The sequence below is a fragment of the Protomyctophum parallelum genome (genome assembly GCF_964188405.1).
Source record: "Protomyctophum parallelum genome assembly, chromosome: 8".
Classification (NCBI taxonomy): domain Eukaryota; kingdom Metazoa; phylum Chordata; class Actinopteri; order Myctophiformes; family Myctophidae; genus Protomyctophum; species Protomyctophum parallelum.
The window spans coordinates 28,409,906-28,437,330 of NC_139703.1; the positions used below are offsets into that span (position 1 = coordinate 28,409,906).

The window sequence follows — 27,425 nt, forward strand, 5'->3', positions numbered from 1 at the left end:
CATGCATGCGTATATGTGTGTGTGCGCGCGCGTGTGTGGGGGGTGCATGCTTGTGCGTGGTAACTGACTGGATATCATCACTTTGGAATCTACTTTGGAATTGTATACCATGATGATGATGATACTTATTCTACATATTAGGTAAACACTTCACCCGTAGGTTGTTATTATCATAGAGATAGTGAAGGTGCGGGTGGAACATGTCACTGGAGTCTATACCAGGAGAGATACATGAATATTCCTTTTCTGATCCTTGGAGAAATGTCAGTCTTTGAAGAGGCTTTGCAGCTCTCCCTCATTATTTTAACACCAACTCTTCATCTCATCCGCCATTAACATAGCAGCGTTATTCTATCACAGATATTGGATAGGAGATAAAGGAATGTGGCATCATTTGTGCCAAGTGAATGTCCCAGTGGTTTTGTGATGTTATGTCTGAAATGTTCTGCAAAGCAGAATATTGTGAGGGATAATTTGATTCATTCACTGTGATGTTGTGCTGCCCACGGAGACAGTTGGGTTGATTTGATGGAGTTAATATGTAAACCGAGGTCTTCTCATAATGTATTTGTAATCCTATACTCTCATTCTATATAAACTTTGGTCTGGTATCTCCAGCCACACAAAGATTTATTACCTTATCTCCAAAACTCAGTTGCCGAGTAGAGGCTATACACATATATAGTATGTAGAATGCCATCTATTTGTCATTGGCACATGGCATAATTTGTGAACTGACCACAAAGCAATAACATTAATAAACACTAATACTCATACATGATAGTGCCAAATAATAATTACCTACCTTGTATTAAACTATATTAAAAAACAAAGCACTACTTTGCCTTAACAGCATTTTCAAAATATGTAGCTGGGTGAGACACAAATTATAAATGTCTCTCAGGAGATTAAAAAACAGACGCAACTTGTAATGAACTAGGTTTCCTTTTGATATTTCTATTAAAGAGTGCCCCTCTCCACAGAGGCCAGAAGACAAAACCTTATGTTACCAACTACCAAACCAACCTGACTTCTGATTAGCAGGAAAATATTAATATGCAGCTGACAACAATTCCAAATGCATGTCCAGAAAATGTAAGGTGGCACACTCTAACCAACTGCATCAATTGTATAGTTGAAAATGTTCTACTGTGAAATTAATTATTACCATGCGAAAGCTCACTACATCACATGATATAGTGATTAGTGAGCTTTCACATGGTGATAATTAAGATTGTCATCTTTTATATGGCTCTCATAATGCTCTCTCTCTCTTTCTCTGCTTGGCCATGTCAAGGCTCTTATAGTTCCTGGCTCGGTCCAATGACTGCAGCCCCCCGTCATGGCACTGATCATCCACGAATCCCGCGCCCCCTCTCCCTCCCTCTCCGGCTTCAACTCGCCACTCTCCGAGCCGCCCGCCTTTAGACGGGCCGAGACGCCCTGCACCCCGGAAATGGACCTGACCCCCACCCAGTGTGTCATACGCAACATCCTCTCTATAGCGGTGGTGGAGCCGGAGGGTGGAGACGGAGGAGGTGGAGGAGGAGGTGGAGGAGGTGGTGGAGGAGGGCACACCTGTGGACACAGCCCCACGCCGAGCGAGGAGCAGCAGGAGCAGTTCACCAACACCGTGCTGAAGCTCCACGAGAATGACGGCGGCGGCTCGGGGAGGACAGAGGGGGAGGGGAACGGCGGCAGCGGCGGGGAGTGCAGCGCGGTCAGGAGCCAGGCGGGCGACGCCAGGCTACAGTGCCAGTCCACCGGAGGGGGAGGAGGCTTCCTGGAGGGACTGTTTGGGTGTCTGAGGCCTGTCTGGACTATGATTGGAAAGGCCTACTCCACCGAGCACAAACACAACCTGGAGGGTAAGGAGACGAGTCGACACACCGACGAACGCCCACAGACAGACAGGCACCACTTCCACCATTACATGCACACACACACACACACACACACACACACCCACATACTGTACACACACAGATACACAACACTCACACACGTGTGGAACTAATGATTGCTTTTACTTTAGCCTATATTAGCACACCAAGAAAAGCAACCACCAGCTTGCCTTTAATTCCAGGCTGAAGCTTTGATATGGTAATTACGTGATTCTATCCTCCAATTTAATTACATTAACCAGTTGGTAGAGAAATTACTCCCACAAAAGCCATGTTGTAAACAAGCACTCTCTCTGACAGGAGAGACACACACACACACGCACACACACACGCACACACACACACGTACACGCACACAGGCATGCACGCACAGAGAGAGAGAGAGAACACCTACTATTATTTTGCTCCCATCCTCTTCCCTGCCCCCACACTCTCCCTAGTGAAACCAGCTTGCCCGTGACGCTGTGTTGTTTATGTCTGCAGTCACTACAATGGTGCAGAGCTCCCCCGGGACCCCTCTGCCAAATCTGCTTCATGCATAATGTATGGCCACGCGCTGACCTGCGCACCTCTCATCTCTATTAACACAAACCTGGCACATGCGTGTGCTCACGCACGCGCGCACACACACTCACACGCACGCATGCACACGCACACACAGAGAGCTGAGGACACGCACGTATGCGACCGTGGCGCTAACGAGCATTGTACGCAAACACATAGATGTGCACTAGCACGCACGCGCGTGCGCACACACACACACACACACACACACACACACACACACACACACACACACACAGAGCATCACGTCGAGGAGGGTGGTGGCAGCTTCATACCTCTCTCTCTCTCTCGGCTGCTATTCCTCTGACGTTTTATCACCCAATTGACTCCAGCAGCAACCCCCCTCACCCCCCCTCCCCTCCCCCTGCGCCATCTATATCTCCTTGTCGTCTTTCCCGTGCCTTTCATCCCTTCCCATTATCGCTCCGAGCCCATCTGCACCCGGTGCTGTCTCTCAGACAGTCCCACTATTAGCATGGGCATGGCATTATAGTATAATAAGAGTGTAAACAAATAAGGGGCTTTTAATGGAACATGTACACAGTAAAACCCTCCTCTGTGTTACAGTACTTTATCCATTTTGTAACGCAGAGACGGTAACCAAATCCATTTGGTTACACTGAGGAGAGATAGACCGTTATTCTTTTCAGCTGTCATCGTGACAGGATCACACAGTTATGAAATACCGGACAATTACAGAAAAATATATACAAAAGTATAATGACAATAGAAACAGTAGCACTATAGTACACGCACAGGAATAAAGAAAACAGAAGGAGATTTTGGGTCTTGTTGGCCTATCGCAATTGGACTGCCTGGGATTTGGCTGTTGTAGGCTATGTGCAGGGCTGCACACAACTTTTTTGGTCTAGTACTCAGAGGAGCACCTGGAGGAGTTACTTGGTGCTCCTAAAATGCGGCAACCCGTCTCGCCGGATGGATAAAAGAGGGATGCATGAATAACTTATAGCAAAACGATATTTATTGGATAAGTGGAGACTGGGGAGTCAATGGAGAGTATTGGTATTGCAACTCTAGATTCATCCCATTATACAAAAAAAATCTAGAGTTGCAAATTGCAGCTATAGGTCCATGTGTATTCCAGGCCTATATCTGTGTTCACTGTTGTATACATTCAAAAGTAGTTAAAATGCACGAACAGTATATATCAATTATATATCAAGTATAGTATGAACAGTAGCATTCAGAGGTATACATACAGCCATGGTGTACATAAACAATCTATCTCCCATGTGTGTGGGTAAATAGTCATTCCACAGTGGATAATGAGGAATATACAAAAGGATTGTACTGTGTGTAGACCGGAGCAGGATTCAGCTGCTCCGTTCGCTTTTCATTATTGATTCTAAAAAAAGAAAATGCAGGAGCTCTGTTTCTGTTAAATGTCTTAAATGTCTTAAAATGATTCCCGTTTATCGGATCAAAGACGACAGACGTGGGGAGGATGCTAAGGGCTTTACATATCTGATGTATCTGATGTAGCCTGATGGAACGCTTTATGGGCTCATTAGAGGCACAAAACACAATCAATCGCCAGAGATCATTAATCATTCATATCGCCCTGATTAATATGATGGATGCATTTCCATCTCCACCTCCCGCGGTGGGCAGGACAGCAGTGGTGCGTCTGCCCTCTGCCCTGGTCTGTCTGTCTGTCTGTCTGTCTGTCTGTCTGTCTGTCTGTCTGTCTGTCTGTCTGTCTGTCTGTCTGTCTGTCGCCAGTGTCTGTCTAACACTGGCGTCATAATTGTGTTGTTTTCATATACATATCAAATCTAGCAGATCAACTAGCTCACAACGTGTGGCAATATGGGCACATTGTGCACTTGCAGATTGGCTATTATCGCCAATAACCTTGGATCAATGTCGTTTTGACAATAATTTGGGGGCCACTTACAATACCCTCCCGGCCCACCGGTGGTCCCCGGCCGGACCACAGGTTGAGAACCACTGCTCTAGTCTACACAGTACCATTTCTTTCATATACACCTAACGTTGGGCTCTCAAATCCCTTCTCCCACCTCAGTCCTTCCGCCCCCCTGCTGAGTGTTGGAATCATGTTTTGTGGCAGCCCCACAATGGTGCTAAGCAGGATTTAGGGGACTGAGCGAGTATTATCCACTGCAGATTAGAGCTCCCTGTCTGTCTACACGCACGCACGCACGCACGCACGCACGCACGCACGCACACACCCACGCACGCACGCACGCACGCACGCACGCATGCATGCACGCACGCACGCACACGCACACACACACACACACACACACACACACACACACACACACCACGTCTCAGGTTGAGGTGCAGCTAGGGTTCAAGTACAGAACAGGGGGGGTGTGTGTGTGTGTGTGTGTGTGACAGTTCATCCTGTAATTGCTTTACTGTACTGCACTGTTTTTAGCTATGACCACACACAACTAAGCCACTATCAGACAGTCAGTCTAAAATGTCAAGCACAAACCAAGAACTGGTTCAAAGCTGTTCATGAAGCTTGTTTGTAAATCTATCTGCCTACTAGACTTGTTTTAATGTATAAAACATTAATTTAACCACTAGAATCCTATATTCTTTGGTGACCGGGGTCCCTCAGGGGTCTGTACTTACATATTATTTTTCTCATAAGATTTTGTGTTAAAACTGTTATGAAGGGGTAGCATTAGCTTCTTACTTGTTGGATTGTTTTTAATATATTTTGTATTTACTAAACAAATAAAACTAAAGGAAGAAATATGATTATGTTTAGGCGGTCCACAGTTCCTATATGTTTATTTTGTGCGGTCCCCAGTTCAAATACGATTGTTTTGGGAGGTCCCCAGTTCAAATACGATTGTTTTGGGAGGTCCCCAGTTCAAATACGATTGTTTTGGGCGGTCCCCAGTTAAAATACGATTGTTTTGGGTCGGTCCCCAGTTCAAATACGATTGTTTTGGGCGGTCCCCAGTTAAAATACGATTGTTTTGGGTCGGTCCCCAGTTTAAATACGATTGTTTTGGGCGGTCCCCAGTTCAAATATGATTATTTTGGGGGGTCACCAGTTCAAATACGATTGTTTTGGGGGTCCCCAGTTTAAATACGATTATTTTGGGGGGTCCCCACTCCCAGTTCAAATATGATTATTTTGGGCGGTCCCCAGTTCAAATATGATTGTTTTGGGCGGTCCCCAGTTCAAATACGATAGTATTGGGAGGTCTCCAGTTCAAATATGATTGTTTTGGGGGGTCCCCAGTTCAAATATGATTGTTTTGGGAGGTCCCCAGTTCAAATATGATTGTTTTGGGGGGTCCCCAGTTCAAATATGATTGTTTTGGGGGGTCCCCAGTTCAAATATGATTGTTTTGGGGGGTCCCCAGTTCAAATATGATTGTTTTGGGAGGTCCCCAGTTCAAATATGATTGTTTTGGGAGGTCCCCAGTTCAAATATGATTGTTTTGGGAGGTCCCCAGTTCAAATACGATTATTTTGGGGGTCCCCAGTTTAAATACGATTGTTTTGGGGGGTCCACAGTTCAAATACGATTATTTTGGGAGGTCCCCAGTTCAAATATGAATATTGTGAAAGGTTGAGATCCACTAGGGTAGGACAGCCGCTGCTTGGCAGTGATGATAAAGTTATTTTAAGCAGACAGCATGGATTGGACACTAGATGCGCCGCCATCTTTATTGTAGGTCTGACATCGTTGAAATTAGCTCTCTCCGTCGGGAGAGACATAAAACCTACGGATTGTAACTGTAATGTATTTTTACAGCGTTGTGCCGAAGGGACCGGGCTGTCTAGAACAGGCTTTATTCCTATGCTTCTTAAGCCCACTGTTGCCAGATTTTGAGAGCTTGGTCTTGGTCTGTTTGGTCTCACACCCACATAGGGGGTCCCCAGCAAAATGACTTAATATAGCATCAAAATCAGCCACTCTAACCCTATATACAATACATCAATCGTCAAGCTCACTGCCATTCATTCCACTGTTATTTTGAAAAGAATCTTGGAAAATAAACGTGGAATATTTTATAACAACACAAATCGTATGTACTTTTGCCGAATGTTAGCCTAACATGCGCAGAATAGGGATGCTAGGGTTCAAGTGGTTTAGTAGTAGGCTATCAAGTAGGCTATTAACGGGATTCTAGTTATCCAGATAATTGCTAATTGCGAAATGTCTGAATTTAAGCCTTCTCAGTTTTACAGGGTAGCCACACTATTTTAGGATCATTCAGAAAATAAAATAAAACTTTTTTTGCCAGCTGTTTACCCATCTCTCTAAATCGAGTGGCAAAGTTAGTTTAACGTTTAACGGAATCAGACTTTTCTGCTTGTATGGGCTGTCAAAGCCAGATTTATACAATGTTTTGCCACTCAGTAGGCGTTCCCGCATAACTTCTGGGTATGATGATGATATCACGTGCAATGTGCATACTATCTGATTCTATACCCCCTGCTAGCTCTCTCTCCTCTCTATATGCTGCACACACACACACACACACACACACACACACGCACACACTAACCTCTCTACCACCCCTGTCTTCTCTCCGCATCTCAGAGCTGTGGGAGGTGCCGTTTGAGGAGATCTCAGACCTGCAGTGGGTGGGCAGCGGGGCCCAGGGGGCCGTCTTCCTGGGCAAGCTGCACGGCAAGGAGGTGGCTGTGAAGAAAGTCAGAGACATCAAAGAGACAGACATCAAGCACTTACGCAAGCTCAAACACCCCAACATCATCACGTTCAAGTGAGTGCAGGATAGTCAGAGATCGATGCTAACTTTTTGTGTCCCTGTCCGCCTATAGGTTGTTACGCCACAAAGACTTAATTTGTAATTAACGCTTCTGCCCTTTATTGACTAGACATGTATGTGAACAACTCAGAGTTATTGGTGTGCCAAGTCTATAGCCTTGCCTGGCTAAGTCTGCTGCTTGCTATGCATTTAAATCAAAGTAATTTATAACTTTGCACCATTGAGCCATCTCTATCTCTCTCTCTCTCTCTCCCGTGCATGTGTGTGCGTGTGTGTGTGTGTGCGTGCGTGCGTGCGTGCGTGCGTGCGTGCGTGCATGCGTGCGCGGACAGGTCCACTATGCTACTATAAAAAGGAGCGATTTGAAAATTGGAATCACTTGCCAATCAATTAACTCTGGCACTGCTCCCCTGAATCACTTCCCCATATCCACTCACAGCAGAGGCCAAATCACAAACCTACCACAGTCACCCGACAACCAACCGACAACCAATAAATCATATGGCGCGTCCCATCCTACTGAGTTATGGGACCACAACCACGACTACAGATCCCATAGCCTGGTGCAAAAATGCTTTTATGCAGCACTTTTGTGTATGATGAAGTAGTGCATTAAAACACTTTTTCTGCCGGGGAATTCTTCAACATAAAAAAGCCCCTCCCTTCCGTTCCCCTCCAAAAGCGGGAGGCATAATTTTCCATTCTTACCTCACGCTGGTCACGCTAAGGTCTCTCTAGAAGCGTTAATATTCCAAACGAGAGGCATGCTGAAGTCAGAAATGAAATGAAGACATAACATGACATGACATAGATTAGGATTTACGAGCCATTCTTTTGGAGCCGTAAACAAGGAAGTGAACGGCAGTGTGCATGCGCGAAACAGCAAAGGAGTACACTGCAGAAGGAGAGGCCAACCAAAAAACTAAAAAATATATCAATAAAAAAGACCTAAAGACCCCTACACGTCCAAGGCACCTCATGGTTTTGATTCTAAAGACGTGTATACACATCCAAGGCATAATTAGTGTTAATTTAGGGAAACACTTCAAAACTTGAAACATGGAGATAGTTGGTCAGTGGCCATATATGTATGCTAATTAGGCCTGTGCAATACTGTTGTCCCTCTCAGGTTTCCAGACGGTGGCTGTTCTGGTCCAGTGTTCCATATAGATCTGTTTGATTGGCTCTGCAGCAGATTTAAACGGGAAACACAAATAATGATAATGATAATGATAATGAAATCTGCTGCTGAACTAATCAAATGAAGCTATGTGGAAATTAACTTCTGGAAACCTGGGACTCCCGCTATGCACAGAGCCTATAGTTGATCGATTGGTCAATGCACTGAGGACCAAAATCCATTTGAATGGATGAGGACGGGCAGATACATTGACAGTGACAGTCCACAAAAACAGCTATAATATAACTATAAACTGCTTAAATTTGGGAAAAGTGAAAAGTCTGCTTTTTGATTGATTGATTGAAATATTTATTACCAGTTTGTAGAATTTACAGTACATTTTAAGCACAAACTCAATGCTTCCTCACATAATGTCAATGACCATGTCCATGTTCTCAGATCGGATGATCAACCCACTGATTGAGGATAGAATTTAAATACGTTTTCTAATAATAATAATAGCACTGAAGAGAGCTTTCAAAACACTGACACACTGAAATGTCGGAATAAAGCTTTTGAAATAAAATAAATATTAATAACACATTTGAAAGAAATTAAGCAGCTTTTTGAAACATTGATTTTATATTGACATGGGAGATTGTAATCTTTACAACACTGTTCAGAAATGATTTGTCCACTTGTGCACATATCTATTTTTAGGGGCAAAAGCGAGTGAAATATTCACACTGTAGAGCCCCTGACGGTATTTACTTAAGAGTAAGAGTCTACCAATGAAACTGTATATATCTGTATGCACTGATTGAATGATTGATTTATTTGAGAGAAAATAGAAAACATTTGGCATGTTCATTGTACAACTTTTACTATGTTTTTTGCTATGTTTTTGGCTGTGTATGTATTCTGTAGCTCTGTTGTACTTTATTCTGTTCCACTCTTATCCCTGTGCTAATAAGCATTGTAACATGCCAACTGCTGTACTAACATCCACCGTAACGCTCTGCTGTTTCAGGGGTATCTAGACTGTACCCAGGCTCCTTGTTACTGCTGTACTAACATCCACCGTAACGCTCTGCTGTTTCAGGGGTATCTAGACTGTACCCAGGCTCCTTGTTACTGCTGTACTAACATCCACCGTAACGCTCTGCTGTTTCAGGGCTATCTGTACCCAGGCTCCTTGTTACTGCTGTACTAACATCCACCGTAACGCTCTGCTGTTTCAGGGCTATCTGTACCCAGGCTCCTTGTTACTGCTGTACTAACATCCACTGTAACGCTCTGCTGTTTCAGGGGTATCTGTACCCAGGCTCCTTGTTACTGTATCATCATGGAATACTGTGCCCAGGGTCAACTGTACGAGGTGCTGAGGGCGGGCAGGAAGATCACCCCTGCCCTCCTGATGGAGTGGGCCATGGGTATCGCAGGAGGAATGAACTACCTGCACCTTCACAAGATTATCCACCGAGACCTCAAGTCACCCAAGTGAGTCTCTCATTGGCACTGGTGGAAGTCTATAACCCATGTTTCTATATCAGTGGTGCTCAATATTTCATGTCAAGGACCCCCAGAATTATGTGTATTTGGCCGCCGACCCCCATCTGAAAATATGTTGTTCCAGGGACCCCGACAGAAGCAAAAATTTGAGTTGAAATGTTCGCTCTGAAAGAATATATATTCAAAGATTTGCACCACATTTTCATGATTCTTTTGCTGCGCTACGAGCTTGTAGGTCTTCTATTTTTCAATAGCATAACATAACATAACATAACATAACATAACATAACATAACATAACATAACATAACATAACATAATGCTTAAAACACCAAAAGGGGTTCCCGTCCAAAATGGGTTAATATATCCATCCTTTACATTTGTCCATAGGTTGTTCTTTTGATCATACATCTGGCCTAAACATCATGCATGTTCCTTTTTCTTTCAATTCTTTGCTTACAGCATGCTGATCACCTACGATGACGCAGTGAAGATCTCTGATTTCGGTACATCCAAGGAGCTTAGTGACAAAAGCACCAAGATGTCCTTTGCTGGTACGGTGGCCTGGATGGCTCCAGAGGTCATACGCAATGAGCCTGTCTCAGAGAAGGTGGATATTTGGTAAGCATCAACCCCCCCTTCCTTAATTACTTTCCAACCTGCTGTCCCTATTTTGGGCCTATCATAACCTGAGAAACATTTATGATGTGACACGTGGGCTTGTAGATCTGATATTTTTTGCTGTTGCTGTTGTCAAAATATTGATTTGCTATGACAAAGTATAAATGTCGGTTTACATGGTAAAACTGCTTTTTTTTCTTCTTCTCCAAATTTTCTCCCCAAGATTAGTGTAATCTCTCATTAAATCAACATAGGATCCCATTAGTTATACTTTACTATACAGTTTGCTATCCTATTACCAGAAAAATCTATGTGGTATTATGTACAATATCTCATTACATGAAATCGTATAGGCCCACTGCCCTATCAGATGGGTTGCCCTGAGTTTAGCACTAATCTCTCTCTCTCTCTCTCTCTCTCTCTCTCTCTCTCTCTCTAAAAGGCACGCTGGCTAATTTAATAATTGATTCACCAGATGCTGCAGTGCTCAGGAGAGGCTGGAGTAACCTTCCAAGCCTGCAGTGGGTTTGGCCACGGGCCAGCAGTGCATTAGCAGAGATGTGAAAATAGGATTAAAAAGCTTTTGATGTAGGAAAAGAAAATAAGAGAGGGTGTATAGAATTTTAGTTTAAATGTATGTAAATTACTGTACACAGTGTCAGAGAGAGGGAGAAAGAGAGAGAGAAAGAGGTTCTGGTCAGGTATTTTGTACTGCATGTTGTTCATTTTATTTTTGTACTAACATTCTGTTCAGCTCTACCAGAGTCCTGGATAATCCTGGAAAATAATGTATACCATAATTTATATCAATATGACAGAACTCAATGATTTAAATACATCCTGTAAGTTGACTATATGTAACCTTATTTTATTCAACCTAAAATAAAACTAAAGCCTATAGCTCAGTCGCACCCTCGTAAACTGAATCGTACTTCCTAATCTGTTTTCTGTTCTGGTGGCAGAATTGGCGAACTGGAAGTTATCATTCATTCTTAAATGAATTGAATGAAAGTTGAATGAAAGTTGACCCCAGGGTCAGGTCAGGTCAGTACATCAGTTGGGACATTGACTATTATAGTTGACCCCAGGGTCTGGAAACAAGAACCATTTCTAAAGACTAGTAGTTCTCAAAGTGGGGGTCCTGGGACCCCTAAGGGTCCTTGTGGGGTCCTTGGGGAGCAAAATGAATAGCGGCACCAAAAAAAAAGAGAGAGAGAAAAAGAGAATGAAAACATTGAAACATGTAAAAAAAAAACACGACACAAATCTTCGGTGGGTCCCTGGGACAAGTTATTTTCAAATGGGCATCAACTCAGTGGCATAATAATCAGTTTGGGGGTCCTTGACATGAAAAGGTTTGAGAACCACTGCAATACACAACAGTAAGATATACTACCAGCTAGTAGTGCCCACGTTATAGTATTTCCCAGCTCAGCACCAATAACTCAACTCTCCTGATTAAAAATTGAAGGACAAAATGAGCTGAGGCAGCAGAATGGGATCCGTGCGCCAATGAACATTCTCTCACTCTGTCATTCTGTAAGCCACATGCACTCCATTTCTCTCACATTAGAGCAGTGCTGTCTGGGGACCCCCAGGGGTCCTTGAAGCGGTTCCAACATGAGCTAATAGCATCAGTTTAACCACTTTATGTTTAGCAATTTATTTCTTTTTTATATGAAACATTTGAAATAATGTATACATTTTAAGTTACACTAAATGATCCCTTCTCGGGTTCCCTGGCACAAAATCCTTTCTGATGGACGTCCGTGGCCAATTTGGGGGTCCTTGACATGAAAATGTTTGAGAACATTGCGCATATATTTCCAATGCAACCAACAGCAAACCGATGCGAAATTAAATTACATGCATTGCTCTCTGTACTGTTAGAAAAGACCAAATCAATCGGAGTGAGTCACCAGTTAAATTATTGATGGATCCTTTACTGTACAGTGGTGGAGCAACATAATACCCATTAACAACCATCCATCATCTTTCTGACATCCATTAGGTCGTCTGCATACCGTAATAGATGTGGTACGGTACCACACGACCCCATGAAAACACAGAGGAAAGTTATGCCCCTCTATGAATGCTAAGCAAGGAGATGAAGAAACCGTAAACACGCACGTTAACACACACACACACACACACACACGTCCTCCATTGTGTGCAATGCTGTTGGCACCTATACGTGAGGTGGGTCACCATGGCGATTCATCAACAAACCTTCCATAGTTACCGTCCCATGATGGGCCTGCAATGCATCACGGGTCCCCATGCAGACCAACAGTGATAGATAGAGCTGTGGAACAGTGGCCATTTCAGGACATCTTCAGCCGCCACACCTACTAGATGGAGTTGTGTTAACTGCCTGTCACGGTTCAAGTCAGGAGAGCTTGCAGGACCCAAATGCAGGAGGAGGCAGAGGCAGAGCAGGTCATTTCAAAAAGTTGAATAACTCAAAAGAACTATAGAATACAAACAAAAACACTGGAAGCACAAAGGTGTCAAGACAAGACACACGCAACACGCCACAATGAACTAGCAAGGAAACACTGGGATCAGGGGGGGGTATAAATACAAAAGTACACAGGTGAACAACACTGGGATAGGCTGGGGAACTAACAGGACAAGGTGGAAACAATAGGCTAATCACAGTACAGGTTGACAAGGCAGGCAAACAGTAACAAGGCAGACAGGAAACACTAGGAACAATTCTACAAAATAGAAGCACACAAGGGTAAGGCAAAACTCAAACAGGAACTAGGAAAACAAAAACACAAACACTTATACTTCATATAAGTATAATATAAATCAGAGGAACACAACAGAAAAGTAAAACACCAACCATAACTGGAAAACATGAAAACCAACACATGTCACGGATCGTGACACTGCCTGTTTACTGTAATGGCCTATTCATACTCCAGTTTTAGGTGATAGGGTGACCGGTTAGTAAAAACAGAGAGATGTGTTTGCGTGAGCGGTGACCACTGTGGCGTGACGTCAGATTAGTTTTCGGTGGTCACCTTCTCACCTAAAACTGGAGTATGAATTAGGCCTTAAGAAGTGGAAGGGGAAATCACCTTATTTGGAGTAAACGATTATTGTAGATAGATACTATCTATTCTATTGTTCATTCTGTAGGGTAGATACTTTAGGTGACCATGAATTATGCATTATATCATGCGGCTTGTTATTGCATTTCCAGCCTATATCCTTGGCACTAATCAGATACAGTAGCATAATTGCCTAAAGTCATTTTTGGCCAAATTCACATTTCTGCTTAACACTAATCTCTTAACGCTGCTGCTTCATTGTGCGTCATTGCCTTGGTCCTTATCTTATCAGAATGCTTGTTACATTCCAAAATGACTTATTCAGAAAGTGCTTTTAAATCAACTCTTTGACATGTGGAAATTATATTTGAATGCAAGCAGTCTGGTAGGATGAGGACATAGGCATAGGGTGAATCAGCAGTGTTAGGACAGTAGAGTTAGGCAGAAATAAATAAAGGCAGACAAACATTACTAGTTTTTTGCTCATGGTTGCCTAAGTCACCTAGAGATCAGTGGTTACCAAACGTTTTGAGAGAGAGTTTGACTTGCTTGGGACCCAAACTAGTAAAAATAGCAGATCTACAAGCACACATCATGGAATTTCCTAGATTAGTTTTTGTTTTAAAATTAATTTAAAAAACCTATATTTGTTCAAGTGTAGGAAAAGAAAATGGGATTTTTACTCAAGTCGTGACCCATAAAAATTGGTCCATGACCCACAAATTATTTTCATTTTTCATTTTTCTTCTATCCTGAAAACCTTAAAAATATGTCTTAGGCTAATGACAATCAATTACCAGATATATAGTATGATGGCGTCGCATTTACTTGCCGAAAATGTGTTGCTTCACGATGGAATACCCGCTCGCCAAAAATACATTTTCTGTGGAAAATAGATAAGAAGAAGGCATAATGTTAAAGCTTAACATGGTATGCATATGTTTGAAAAACAGCAACTGTCACATGAAAGATTCCTCATGTCAAAACTCTCTCTCCACATTAAAAACAGGAGTAAAAGTTGAAAGGCTGCATTCCTGAGGCTGAGGTACTAAACTCTGGGACAGTGGTTCACAACCCTTTTCTCTGAACTTTTGAATCATGTTGTAGATTTTATATACGGAAATAATGTATCTTGGAAATTCTTTATATCTTATTCTAATGTCTTTATTGTATCTTATATAGGTAGAGGCCTCATAAGCCCCCTCCTTCTTGCCTCCTTTGCTTTATTGTATTGTTTGTTCTATACTGTGCTAAATAAAATCAAATGTCACGTCTGGCCAATTGGTTGTAAACGGCTAATGGTCCCTCCCGGAACATCTCTGTGCAGGTCGTTTGGGGTGGTGCTGTGGGAGATGTTGACAGGAGAGGTGCCCTACAAAGATGTTGACTCATCGGCCATCATCTGGGGAGTGGGCAACAACAGCCTGTCCCTGCCTATCCCCGACAGCTGTCCAGATGGATTCAAGATCTTGCTACGACAATGCTGGTGAGTGGGAGGAGACAGAAGAAAGGGTGACTTGGTGGGAAAAGGGAGTGAAACTGTCAAGATCGGTGGAAAAAAATAACAGGATCAATACAGAGAGACAAGAATGTCTTATAAAGTATACGATACGGTATACATAATTATCATTTTGTATATTACATACGGTTTATAAATATTTTGTATACACGTTTTGTATTAATTATTTGTCTTTGGTTAGTATTTTTGTTATTTCCTTTCATGTGAATTATAAACAGTTTGACCTTGATTTGAAAAAAGAAACGTTTGACTTTGAGTTTGGGGGTAGAGCACACAGTGAAATACATCCCTCCCCCTGTTCTGCATTCTGCATGTGTAACAGTACTTACTGACAACAACAAAAAACACCTTTTCTGCCGACAGGAGCAGCAAACCCAGAAACAGACCCTCATTCCGACAGATTCTCTTACATTTGGACATTGCTGCTGCAGACATTATGTCCACGCCACAAGAGACCTACTTCCATGCCCAGGTTGGTGACTCCTGTTTCTTGCACATCACATCATAACAGAATATAACATAACCACAGTCAACAAAGTATATAGGGGTTTAAGTGGTTAAGCAACATCTCCCGACAGGGACTGCTGTTACGGGTACATATTTGGCTCCATTTGGGGACCCCCAGAGGTCCTTGATGGAGTTCCAGGGGTCCCCCAGCTAAATGATAGTTTGAACCCAAATGGACCCTTATGGGTCTGTAACTCTGAGAGTGTACAAATGGAACCAAAGGGACCCGGTCCATTTGGTTCCATTTGTACACTCTCAGAGTTAAAGTAACATTGATTTTACAATATAAATTGAGGGTCCCAGAGATAGAAATGCCATTAAATGAGGTTCTGTAGCCTAATGCATGTCAAACTGGGGGTCCCTGGCATATCTTTTCAAATGGGGGGTCCGCGGGGTAATTAGTGTCAATTTGGGGGTCCTTGACATGAAAAAGTTTGGGAACCACTGGTCTAATGTATATCAAACTGGGGGTCCTTCAAATGAAAGAGAATCACAACTAACACACCCGTTGTGGTGTGTATATGTATATAGCTCCCCCTCTTCTCCAATCAGCCTGCTGTCTACCGCTACAAGATTTATCAGGCTAATAAAAGACTCACCGCTGAAGGACGAGGGCCTCGGCGATGTACATGTACAGTACATGTGGAGGACACGCATGTCATTACTCAGGCATCCATGTAGAACCACACATACACACGCCCACTGCGATGCAGGGGCGACACAAACTGTGGAATGCACTTCCCATTGCAGTCAGAACTGCAGCATCACTCCCAATCTTCCGCCGTAGCCTGAAAACCCACCTTTTCAGACTCCATCATGGCCCATAGCACTTACCCTAACCCCTTAGATAGCATTTCTGTTGGCTTAGATAGCAACAGACTTATAGCATGTTATGTAGACAGCACTATAATTGTATTTTATATAGTCATAGCACGCCATAGTACATATGTATAGCATAGTAGTAAATATGTATAGTTTATATGTATAGTGTATGTATAGTTTCATTATATAGATATTCCACTGTTACTTTCTTAGCTTACGCATGTTTCATGATAAATGCTTTAATGTGATGTATTCCCATGCTTTTGTTCTTGCTTAAATGTAAATCGCTCTGGATTAAGAGCGTCTGCTAAATGCCTAAATTGTAAATTGTAATTGTAAATTGACACATGCGCATGCTCACACACGAAACGTATACATAATCAAGCTCGCAGACAGACCATGCGCAAACTTGCGCACGCGCTCACATGTATACTGCAGACACCCGCGTGCATGTACGCGCGTGCTACTACAAACTATCAGTGCTTCGTGCATTTCCTCTGCTTGCAGCAAAACCACTGTCCCTTCACTTGATTATAGCTAATGACGCAAAACACAAATCATTCCTCCTCCCTTCCCCCTGTCTGCCGCGCGATCCTTCTACCCCATCCAATCCCTGTTCTCCTCGTGTAACCGACCCCCCCCCCCCTGCCCTCCACCACACCACTTTTATTCCCTGCTCCCCCTATAATGGATTTTTCTTGTGACGTTAGTGAGAAGTATTTTCTGGGGAGAGGGGAGTATATTGATTATTTTAATGGTGGAGCGCAGAGGAACGAGAGACAGAAAGAGAACGAGTGAGAGGAGGGGTAGAGGAAGGCAGAGAGGGGGATAGGAGAGTGCTCACAAAGTCCATTAGCTTGATAAGAAGAGCAGAACACACACGCACACACGCGCGCGCATGCACACGCGCACAGACAGACACACACACACACACACACACACACACACACACACACACACACACACACACTTAAACCCCTTTATCCTTTGATTTGACAGCTAACAGCTAACGGCTGTCACGCTCCACTGTGTTCCACAAAATGCCCACACAGCAGTTTTTGGTGTTTGTGTGTGTTGTGTCAGTTCATGCCATGCAGTATCTCGGCTTGTCTTCCCAAAGCTATGATGTCTTTGGTCTGACTGACACGCAGGCCTCATTTGCACAGCAGATGCATTTACCCAGGCCATTCTGAGGTGTATTGTACTGTACTGTCATCTGTCTTTTCTGAAGTGCTGCTATAAGGAGAATAGAAAATGTATATTAGTTTGTAGTATCAACCTACCAATTGTAGACCAACCACCCTTATGGCTAATGTATATACTCCATCGGACAACGGTGTCCCTTTAGGGCTGGGCGATATGACCAAAATCTCATATCCTGATGAAGCTCATCTTACAGTATATCTCGATAACGACATACTGTACATCCAATCCAATCCAACTGTATTTATAGAGCACATTTAAAAACAACAGAGTTGACCAAAGTGCTTTACATAACATAACAAAAACACAAATAAGTGCACAAAATCGTCAAAGATAAAAACACATAGGCCTATTATAGAGATACAAATATACAGGGTGGGAAAAAAACAGTAAAACAAAAAATAACTCACTCTGGGTTAAAAGCTTTGGAATAAAAAAGTGTTTTAAGACGGGATTTAAAGATAGGGATAGAGGGGGACAGTTTTACAGAGAGGGGGAGTTCATTCCAGAGTTTCGGGCAGCTACAGAAAAGGCACGATCTCCCCCAAGTCTCAGCTTGGACTTCGGGACCTCCAGCAGGAGCTTTTCTGCCGATCTCAATGACCTTTCTGGGACGTACAATTTTAAAAGATCTGAAATATATGGAAGTGCTAGTCTGGGCCAATTTTCTCAGGCCAAGTACAAGTAATTACTGTTGTTGTGTACTTGCCAATACAGAGGACAAAATATATATGATATGTGATATGGCATAAGAACACTTATGCCATATCACAATAGTACAATATCCCAAATCACAGACGAGATCTAGTCTAATGACATGGATATAATGTTGATGCACTGACCATGCACGGACAGGCATAATGGTCCCATGCCAAAAACAGCATACCATGTAAATTAGAAGCTCACAGCGCTTGTAAGCTTGTAGATCAACTATTTTCATACAGTCGGGACACACTCATACAACAAATCAGGATTTATAATCATCAACAACACGCAGAGCAAATGCTATTGTCGCTTGTATTTTTTAAATAATCTCCCCCTGAAACCTTTGAATAGGATGTGCTGCTGGTTTGCTAGCTTTGTCTTGATGATGGCTATATCTGCTCTGCTGTGTTTTCACCATGCAGGCAGAGTGGAGAGAAGAGGTGAGGATCCATTTTGAGAAGATTAAATCTGACGGGACGTGCCTCCACAGGCTGGATGAGGAACTGATCATACGACGCAGAGAAGAACTCAGGTCAGGAACACAACTATCCAACCAGGGACCCATAAAGGGGACATAATAAAACATGAAGGGGGAGGATATACAGTCAAATCTTATAAGGTTAATTATGTTACAGTTTCAGTGTCTATGTGTCAAGATACTTTAGGTTCTGTGTCCATTTCTTAAAGTTGAGATTTGTGGTTATTGTTTCTATAACACTGATATCATAAAAACACCCTAAATATATAAAATACCATAATCTACTGTTTTGTCTACTTGCGCAAGCTAATTCACCATAACGTTATCAAATAATAGTGTTCTTGACCAAAGCGTTGCTCCGCGTTGGTCCATGGAACCAACATTCCCTGACATTTGTACACTAACAGGGGTCTAATTAACTGTGAGGATTTTACAGTGTAGACTGGGGTCCCAGAGATAAATTGTATCAAATGGGGCTAATGCATATTGAACTGGGGGTCTGTGAAAAAAGGTTTGAGAATCATTGGCATAAAGCATGAAAAACATAACTCCGTAAAAAATGCATGTACTGACAGTACTGTACATACAGTATATGGGTGTGTGTTGACTGTGCATGTCCTGTGCACGCAGACATGCGCTGGACATCCGGGAGCACTATGAGAGGAAGCTGGAGAGAGCCAACAACCTCTACATGGAACTAAATGCTGTCATGCTTCAGCTGGAACTCAAAGAGAAAGAATTGTTCAAGTATGGATGCTTCTTAACTTACAGCCTAAAGCCTGATTTATACTTATTTTCAGCACACAATGAGGTAGTGTGCAAAAGAATGACACTTCATGACACCGCGTGGAGATGGGCAGTATTTGAAATACATGTATTTGAAATACGTATTTGAAATACTTTTTTGTATTTTGTAATTTGTATTTCGCTGAGATGGCAGAAATGAGATGTATTTTGTATTTAAATAATTTTTTTGAACCAGTATTTGTATTTTGTATCAAAATACATTTTCAATATATTTTGCCCATCAGAGATGGCCAGTATTTGAAATACATGTATTTCAAATACGTATTTGAAATACTTTTTTGTATTTTGTAATTTGTATTTCGATGGGGATGGAAGATGTATTTTGTATTTTGTATTTAGATAAATTTTTTGACCCAGTATTTGTATTTTGTATCAAAATACATTTTCAATTTCAGCATGCTGCCCTGCCGTACGACAAATTCACTTGAAAATGTACAGTATTCATTTCGACAAGCGAGACCGTCGTTCTCTCCAGACTGGAAGTCAGTTTAAACCACAGCTCACTAACTAATGTGAATAGAAGTCAGTAGAAATATGTGGACATGGCAGCCAAATTATCTCACCAAACTAATTTTCAAACTGCTTAGTTCTGTCCTTAAATACGAGAATATGAGGTAATGCAGTGGTGGCGCCAGTGGATTTTTATTGGGTGTGCTGAGGGGGAGCTTGAGTATTAATTGGGGTTGCTACAGAATTGGGGTTGCCACACACACACACACACACACACACACACACACACACACACACGCACACACGCACACACACAATTATGTGAGACACCAAAATGCGTGTACGTGTGCACACCCCATATCTGCAGTAGGGCTGTCATGTTTCCCCAAGAATAAAGTTCAAACTAATTTATCCAAAGTTAAAGAGAAGTCGTTTGAAGTAAATCAATATTACGTAATCAGAATCTATCATATAAACAGGCATGGCAAGGCAAGACAATTTTGTTTGTATAATTTTCAACATAAAGGGAATTCAAAGTGCTTTACACAAAACATCAAGCAAAGGACACACAATTATAAAATGACATTAAGATCCATAAAGCAAAAAAGTTAAAAAAATAAATAAAAATACAATTACAGTGCAGAAGACAAAGAAAAATAACTCAATCAAAGGCAGCAGCAAACAGAAAGGTCTTACGTTGTGATTTAAAAGAAATAAGAGTGGCAGTACTGCAGTTTTGTTCCAGATACTGTATGTAGTGCATACAAACTAAATTTCCCCATGTCTTTTTAGCCAATTATTTTAATCAAGGAATCCCACAACAATTATTGTCATAATTAGGTACTTTATTGCCACTGGAGCACCTGAGAGTGAAAAGGTGAAAGCGAGAGTGGGAGGTCAGGGAACATACCGTACCATGAAGAACTGTGTTTGGAGAAAATTTATTTATTTTCTTACTCTTTGGATAAATTACTAGTACTTTTTCATCATCAGGTGATGACAAACATAAAGCCCAAACCACACCAAGGGGTCGCCATGCAATTCCTTGCAAACAAACGGTTGCAAGTAGAGGCATGTAGTTGCAAGCAACCATTGAATTGAACCAATTCAATCAGTTGCGTCGGCATGCGCCACCATGCGCCGACGCATTTCTTTGTTTGGCATTTGTTGTAGATGTAAACAAATCGATCCAAGCACAGTTACTTAGAACAGAGAGTGGTTAAGTAAGTGTTGTCGGTGTGTTGTGTGTGTCTCTCAGGAGGGAGCAGTCTCTGGATAAGAAGTACCCCGGCTGCTTTAATAAGCACCACAGCTCCCGACAGGGAGCCTCGTCCAACTCCATGGAGAAACTCATGAAGAAACGCAACGTACCTCAGAAACTGCCATCACACAGTAAGAGGTGAGATAACAAGGAGTTCAGGATTAAAGACGAAAGATTCGACTTTATTGACACATCACAGGGTTTATGTGTAAAAAGAAAAGTGTGTGAACAAATTCTACTTCTCTGTTGTACCAGCTCTGCTCATTATTTACGGTTTGAAAGTAGAAAGAAAGGGGTAAACAAGGAAAACAGGTCATAAAAGTATGTCAAATACGGTATCCTAATATAATAAGAGCAATTTCAGTATAAGGTGCATGGTTAGAAATAAAAAACGAGAGAGAGAGAGAGAGAGAGAGAGAGAGAGAGAGAGAGAGAGAGAGAGAGAGAGAGAGAGAGAAGAGAGAGAGAGAGAGAGAGAGAGAGAGAGAGAGAGAGAGAGAGAGCAAGGATAGAGAGAGGTAGGGAAAGTACAGGGATCACCACATCACCACAGTTCTAGGAAAGCCACACTGTGATTGGCCAGTAGTCTTAAGAGCCACCAAGCTGCGTTGAAAACACAGGTGTCAAGGCACTGGCGTTAGTGGCGAACAGCACTTCCACTCTGCAAACGTCACAGTCTATGACTCGGTCACCTGACCTGGCGCACAAAGTTGTGCGCTCCGTGGGCACAAATTAATTTGCATTGTGGGCGTGGAATTCTCTCAATTGTAATAATAGATACTGTAGGTATCGCTTGCCTGACCATGACTGCAGCAGAAGCATTACAATGATTTATTACAATGTATTAATCAGTGATTTTTGATGTTGTTTAATGTCTCTATAGCGTCGCTGTTTGTAAGGTTTAGGTGTCACAGTAAACTTTGATTGAACCTTTGATAGTGTTATGTCATCTTGACTATTGCTCTACAGTCTACGGTGTGGTCATCTGCTGTGACCTCAGGACACTCCAGGTTGTCCAGAACACCTGTCCTGGGCTGCCCACTAAGGTCTAATGTGAGCCAGATGCATGCCAGCCTCTCCTGGCTTACAGTGGCGTCTAGAATAGGTTGTCTTTTAATACACTTGTACTGTTCAAGTCAGTCATAAGCAGTAAAACTCCTGTTTTTATTCATGGACAAAATAGTTTGTAGTAATACTGTGCATGGTCATAACACTAGAGGTTCCAGTAATGGACAGCTTGTATTACCTGGTCCCAAAAGCAATGCTTTAAAGAGATCTTTTATTTATAGATCATTGTCTCGTTGGAATAACTTGCCTCGTAACCTCTGCTGCATTTACAGTAAATTCACGTTTAAACTGTGCTTCCTGTAATCATGTAACTTTTTACAAGTAATTTTTATTTGTTAATTCAAGTTTTCTATTTTGTATTGTTTGTTTTGAGTACTGACTGAATTTTGTATTAATTGTATTTGTATGTTTTGTATGTGGACCCCAGGAAGACTAGCTGGTTGCCATGGCACCAGCTAATGGGGATCCTGGACCCCAGGAAGACTAGCTGGTTGTCATGGCACCAGCTAATGGGGATCCGTAATAAACAAACAAATCAAACCTCCTAGGAACCTAATCCTAGGAGGATTGCAATATAAACTATAACAAAATCACACCTGTGTGAAGTGAGGGGTGCTAATATATTAAAGTCTAACTCATGTTGATTAGGTGATGTAATGGTGATGCACAAACACAAACATTACAGTCTCTTTATTGTTAATGGCATTTAATGTTTGTGTTAGGGACAAGATTACGTACATTTTCCCTTCATTGTCAATGGCATTTTTAAAACAAACCCTAACCCTAACCCTAAAAACAAACATTAAACCTGTATATAGGAGGGGCTAGTGCCCCTCAAAAAAAGAGACATATTCCACCAATTTTGAACCGAAATCCCATTGTTCTGATATGAGATCATATTATAGTGTAGGGAAAATGGGATCAGAACAATGGGATTCAGGTAAAATCTGCAAAAGTTCCCTTTAATGGCTAAGCCCAATTGGTGTGCATCTCATATGTACTCACCCTTCTTGCATCACTATCCAATCTCTTCTCATTTCAGGCCAGACTTACTGAAATCAGAGGTCATCCTTCCCAAGCTGGACTCTTCCATGACTCAGGTCACCATCCCCACCAAGGGCTCCACGTCCCCTGGACGCTCACGGAGGGGGAAGCCACGCTACCGCAAGGCGGGCAAAGGCAGCAGCGGGGACTTGGCTCAGCTGAAAGCCACACTCTCCAATTCCTTAGCTCTGGTGAACACTACCTCCTCTGTCCCCACTCCCAGCAACAAGCAGCACCTGGACCCCAGTGCGGCCCTCCGCGGCTTGCAGCACGACCTCCTGCTTAAGAAGATGTCCTCATCCAGCCCCGACCTCATCTCAACCACCTTGGAGGCAGAGGGCCGCAGGAAGGGACAGGCCAGGCCAGGGCTGGAGAGGGGAGGCAGCCAGAGCGCGTCCGCGGGACTCGGGGCCTCCGGCACCGGAGACCAAGGGACAGAGAGAGACGCGACAGACGTGGGCGTCGGGTGTGCCGACGACCTCACGGAGACTCCTCCGCGCAGTGACACGCCCAGCGAAGACGCAGCGTCCATTCCGTTCTCCAGCAGCCCCGATTCGCCGTGCGGGAGGGGGGCGGCCGTGGGGAGGGGGGCGGTGCTCGGAACTCGCCGCGTGTCCCAGGATGGCGAGGAGAAGGAGGAAGCGACTGGGATCATGCGCTCGCCCAGAAGTCAACGCCTAACGCCCGCAGCGCTGCTCTACAGGGCCGCGGTCACACGCAGCCAGGTGACATTTCAGTTACTGTAAATCTGCTTTTAAGCCCAGGTTCCCCAAAACAACTCAAGTTCTTGGTTTTATACACGGGAGCAAACGATTATCTTCAAAGTGACATTTTGCTTGGATAAGCCAAATGCCTATAATATAGGCATTTGGCAACATGTCAACCAATATTATTGTTACAATTGGTGTTTTTGGAAAGTTTTACTCAAATATGCTATTAAAGTGTTGCCATTTAGTTGTCAGTACCAATTGGCTTACACACCAGTTGTTTTGCTGGCAGAGTCCTGTCTGTATGCTGAGTGTTGTGGATAAAACACAGTGATGGTTCTGAAAGCGTTTCTCCAAAGCATCAGAAAATTATTATTATTTAATGGAAAGGACGAATGATTAATGCTTTCAGGGGGTGTAATCACGGACTATCTAATTCTAATGGGTGCATGTTGAAACTGATTGGTTGGTTCTCTGCAGAGACGCGGCCTATCGTCGGAGGAGGAAGAAGGGGAAGTGGACAGCGAAGTGGAGTTGCCAAGGAGACGGTGAGTTCTATTAACACACCACTTCTATGACCAATATATGCTGTATACCTGTTAAAAGTGCTGAGTTATTCAATAAACACACAGCATGCTACCGTCTCCTCCTTACCCACCCCATGGGCTTGGTAACGTTCTAATAGTCACATATATAGTCAAGTAGTACATTCTATAGTTCTGTTAATGCCAATTCGCAACGCTTTGCCGAAAATGTATGATCTACAACCTCACAAGGCATTGATTCGTATCGCAAAGAGTTGTGAGGTTGTACATCGCCTATCTTTGGTCTGCGACTAAAACTACATCTTTTCATTAAAGGTGGTTTAAGTGATACTTTTGATGAAAATAAGTGTTAAATAACTCTACATTCTGATAGTTATCATTGTTATTTTTTTCCCAGTAATGACTCTGCCTGCTCTTTATTAAACCAAAAATACCTTTTGAGGACGGGATACCAATTTCACCCCATCAGGAGAGAGAACTCTTAGATTACAGAATAAACTATAATAAAGTGAAATTCAAACTGATATCTCTGCCGACTGGATGAAATTGGAAAGACAGGAAGACCACTGTTATTGAACAAATACTACTCTCTATATAGTAATGATTACCATCTCAGAATACAGGGCTGTTAACATAAATAATACCACAGCACCTTTGACTGTTTTGTGTTCCACCTCCCCCCCTGTCCACCAGGCGTCCCGTGAGCATGACAAAGTGCCAGTCCCTGTCCACCTTCAGCTCAGAGAACCTGTCCGTCTCGGACGGCGAGGAGGGCAACACCACGGACCACTCCCACAGCGGCACGCCCGACGTGGTCAGCACCAACACGGACGAGCGCCTGGACGACAAGAGCGACGACCTGCTCTCCCAGGGCTCTGAGATCCCCGCTGACCCCGCCGAGACGGCGCGGCTGGCGGCCGAGCCCGACGGGCTCTCCGAGAAGGAGGCGGCCGTGCAGCAGGTGAAGACCCAGCTCAACACCACCGACCACAACAACTATGAGGTAGGGGTGGTCGATGAAGCCGACAGTAACCGTCCGCCACGTAGGTTAAGCAAATAATCGAGACGCAGGTTGATAATGTCTTATCGACAAATAGACACAAAAAGATTATAATAGATCTTTTTATAATCAGTGAACATAGTTGACACAACACATTGCGTTGTGGTGTGTTGAGCTTGCAGAATCTACAATGTAGATCGACTATTTTTGGTATAAATAAATCGAGGCAAGAGTTTGAAATAATCGTGATATTGATTTGATCGGATCAGATTTTACATAAAAAATACTCAAAGGTCCTGCATTCATGACCTATATCACAATAATAATATTGGATTATAACGTAATCAATGTGTTGTTACTAAGCTGGTAAAGGTGGGGCTGATTTGAGTTAATTTGTGTTGCTAGGTAACTTGCCTTATAACAATCAGAACCTTAAAAGTGTATGTACTGTAGAGCTATGAAACACACAATCAATCTCCATGCTATCTAACTCGTGGTTCTCAAAGTGGGGTGACCCTCGGGGGTTGCTTGAGGGGTTTCCAAATGAACCTTACGGGAGTGTGTACAAATGGAACCGGGTCCATTTGGTTCCATTTGTATTTTGTACACACTCAAAGTTATGGGAGTCTTTGAAATTAAAACGTTTGAGAGCCACTGCTCCACGTCAAACAATCCATACTATTTTCTCTGAAACAGGGCCTGTATGATGATTCAGACTGCGACAGTGCTGAGCTGGATCACTCAGGCAGCGTAGAGGCCAGCCGTCCTCCCAACAACTGGTGAAAACTCGACCCAAACCAGACCTACCAGACCCCCAGTCTCCGACCATTGAATGGACCTCTCTATTTCACAGGCATCGAAGCCCTTTACCGTGATGTGAAATGGAGGCACCAAATGAAGATCAACAGGAAAGAAATAATGATTTTAAGTTAGAGTGGGAGTGTTTAGGCCAAAAGCTTGAATCCCTGAGAAAATTACACAGGGAAAATCCCTTTCCTGGATAGGAATGCGTTAAGGGGATGTAAAACTGAACCCCCTTTTGTAGCCAGAGGGGCCAAGATCGACCTCCTTATTCTATGCCCCACTTCCCTGAACCCAGCTTTGCAAAAATGCATCACCCCAGCACACCTCACTGACAGACAGGAGGCCTCCGTTGAATCAGATCTCACCTTTCCTTCATTCATGTCACTTGTTTAACATAAGTTTATCATTTCCTTGTTTCCCACGTGAAGAACGCACGTATCGTTATTTCACGTCACATATTTGTGTAAAGATGTCTCCTTCAGTAGTGTTACGAAATCCTGTCAGCATTTCTGGGATGGCCCCTGATGTTGCTGCTTGCACTTGTGATTATTGTGTCATAGAGCATTTCCTACCAAAATGTTATGCACTGGCTCTTATTTATCATTAATTTATGAAGTTATTTTAGAGTATTAGAAACAAAAGCAGACACACACACACACACACAGTTTACATTTTTCTTTTGGGTTTAAAGTTTACATTTATATTGTATTTATGTTTGCATCAGGGATTATTTTGTCATTTTTTACAACCTGTGTTTTATTATCAGTGTAAATACCTGACATTGTAAAAGGAACACTTCTTTTTTTTGTGAGACTTTATAATTTTATGGTGCTGATGTTATCGACTAGATGGCGCTACTGTATTTGACCACAAAGAGCTTATGGTACTAGAACTTAGCAGCTGTTCATGTTTAGGCATCAACATATAGGGGGGATGAGGAACAAATGTGAGCAATGAAAAAGCAATATGTCT

The 27,425-nt window shown here is 42.8% G+C and overlaps 1 protein-coding gene across 1 annotated transcript; it reads left to right on the plus strand.

Moving 5' to 3' along the window:
• Positions 1 to 1,342: 1,342 nt before the first annotated feature.
• Positions 1,343 to 26,457, plus strand: LOC310863119 (mitogen-activated protein kinase kinase kinase 12-like; the record flags this gene model as incomplete). Its single annotated transcript, XM_083771263.1, has 13 exons — positions 1,343 to 1,868; positions 7,030 to 7,213; positions 9,648 to 9,839; positions 10,313 to 10,471; positions 14,861 to 15,019; positions 15,416 to 15,524; positions 18,712 to 18,821; positions 19,398 to 19,514; positions 21,283 to 21,423; positions 23,396 to 24,122; positions 24,585 to 24,652; positions 25,343 to 25,652; positions 26,346 to 26,457. 13 exons carry the CDS (start codon positions 1,343 to 1,345, stop codon positions 26,430 to 26,432), a joined length of 2,889 nt encoding a protein of 962 aa, XP_083627389.1. The 3' UTR covers positions 26,433 to 26,457.
• Between the last annotated feature and the right edge of the window lie 968 nt (positions 26,458 to 27,425).